Source organism: Cynara cardunculus (genome assembly GCF_001531365.2).
Source record: "Cynara cardunculus var. scolymus isolate 2C chromosome LG 9, CcrdV1, whole genome shotgun sequence".
In the NCBI taxonomy this organism is placed as follows: Eukaryota; Viridiplantae; Streptophyta; class Magnoliopsida; order Asterales; family Asteraceae; genus Cynara; species Cynara cardunculus.
In genome coordinates this window covers 5,294,137-5,295,523 of record NC_037536.1, presented here as the reverse complement: position 1 = coordinate 5,295,523, position 1,387 = coordinate 5,294,137, and the positions used below count along the sequence as shown (strand labels likewise).

The window sequence follows — 1,387 nt, the reverse complement described above, 5'->3', positions numbered from 1 at the left end:
ACATCCTATTTTTCTCAATCTTCGAGAGTGACTTGAGAGGAGCATCGGAGTCCTTCTTCAGTGGCCACTGGTAGCCATTGGCATCGAGGAAAGAAATGATCTCGGCAGTGGAGGGTTCGCTGTCGAAGGGACCCTTGGGAAAACGGAGGGCTGAGCGAAGTGTAGAAACTCCAAAATTTACTTCCATGCGATTGAAGGTAAAGTGGATTTGCTCTATTGTTCGTCCAGCGTCGTCTTGGACCTCAACGACCTCAGCAGTGTACTAGAACTGCTGGAGTATTTCCTTAACCATGAGAGGTTCATGGTTGAGAGCGTAGCCGAGCGAYGACTGTTTGAGAAAGTCAGCCGCCGGTTGGTAGAAGGCTCGAGAGGGTGGTATCTCCAACAAGGCAAGATGGTTATTGGCCTTGATGGAGACCTCGTCTAACGCAAAGTTGACGTTCTTGGCAGCCATCTGTAGTTTGTTAAAAAAAAACATAAACAGGAAGGTAAATGGTTTGAAAAGTACCAAGAATATGTGGTTAATAGAGTATAGAAAAAGTTTTGAAACAAGGAAAAACWTCTTTTGAAAAACCAGAGAAAAAAGAGGGTTTTTCAAGTAAAATGTGTATCAAGAAACAGATTTATTAATCAAGAAAGAAATGATTAATAATCTTTAGTTTAATGTATTAAGAGAACAAGGTTCTTAACAATATTAAACATATTTCTTTTAACGAAGAAAAAGAAAGAGAAGATTCTAACCTTTGAATTGAAGAAGAAAGGTTGAAAAGAGGGTTTTTGAAGATTGTTCTTGCTTTGGAGAAATATTAGCAGAGGTTCTACTAATAATTTTTGAAAGCGTAAAGAGAAAAGTGAAGAGGAAATCTCATATTTATAGGTAAGATTAGAGAGAGAAGAAATATGAGAGAGAAGAAAGACGACGATTCAAAAAGTGGTCATAATGAATAATGTGCCACGTTCTCATCCACGATTGGATGGCATTTAATGAGGGAGCATAATGACGAGTCATTTTGCGTGTCTCAAAGCGTCGGTCATGGGGAACAGAGAATGTCGTCATAAAGACGTGCAATTAACTATTTTCTTTTAAAAACAAAAAGGGGTTTTAAGAATATGAAGAGTCATTCAGTGTAAAGAAAAGGTACTGATATGCTTCATTTAAAACAATTTAACACTGAAAACGAAAAAATATTCAGTGATGGTTTTAAGACATCATATTTCAGTGAAGAGGAACACTGAAACTGGCATTTAAAAAGATTTTTGGTCACTGAAGAAAAAGAGTCGGTGATCAATTTAGATTTCTAAGAAAGTATAAAGATATACTTTATGTGGTGAGTGAAGAGAATCACTGAGACCACCTTTTAAAACATTTTATCACTGAAAAAGAGAA

At 37.0% G+C, this 1,387-nt stretch overlaps 1 protein-coding gene across 1 annotated transcript in view; it reads right to left on the bottom strand.

Annotated features, from left to right (window-relative positions):
• Positions 1-262: 262 nt before the first annotated feature.
• Positions 263-1,387, bottom strand: part of LOC112517694 — a 6,101-nt gene continuing 4,976 nt past the window's right edge. The window contains exon 2 of the mRNA XM_025125080.1: positions 263-454. Within this exon, the coding sequence (XP_024980848.1) occupies positions 263-454 (192 nt within the window). The remainder of the gene's footprint in view (positions 455-1,387) is intronic.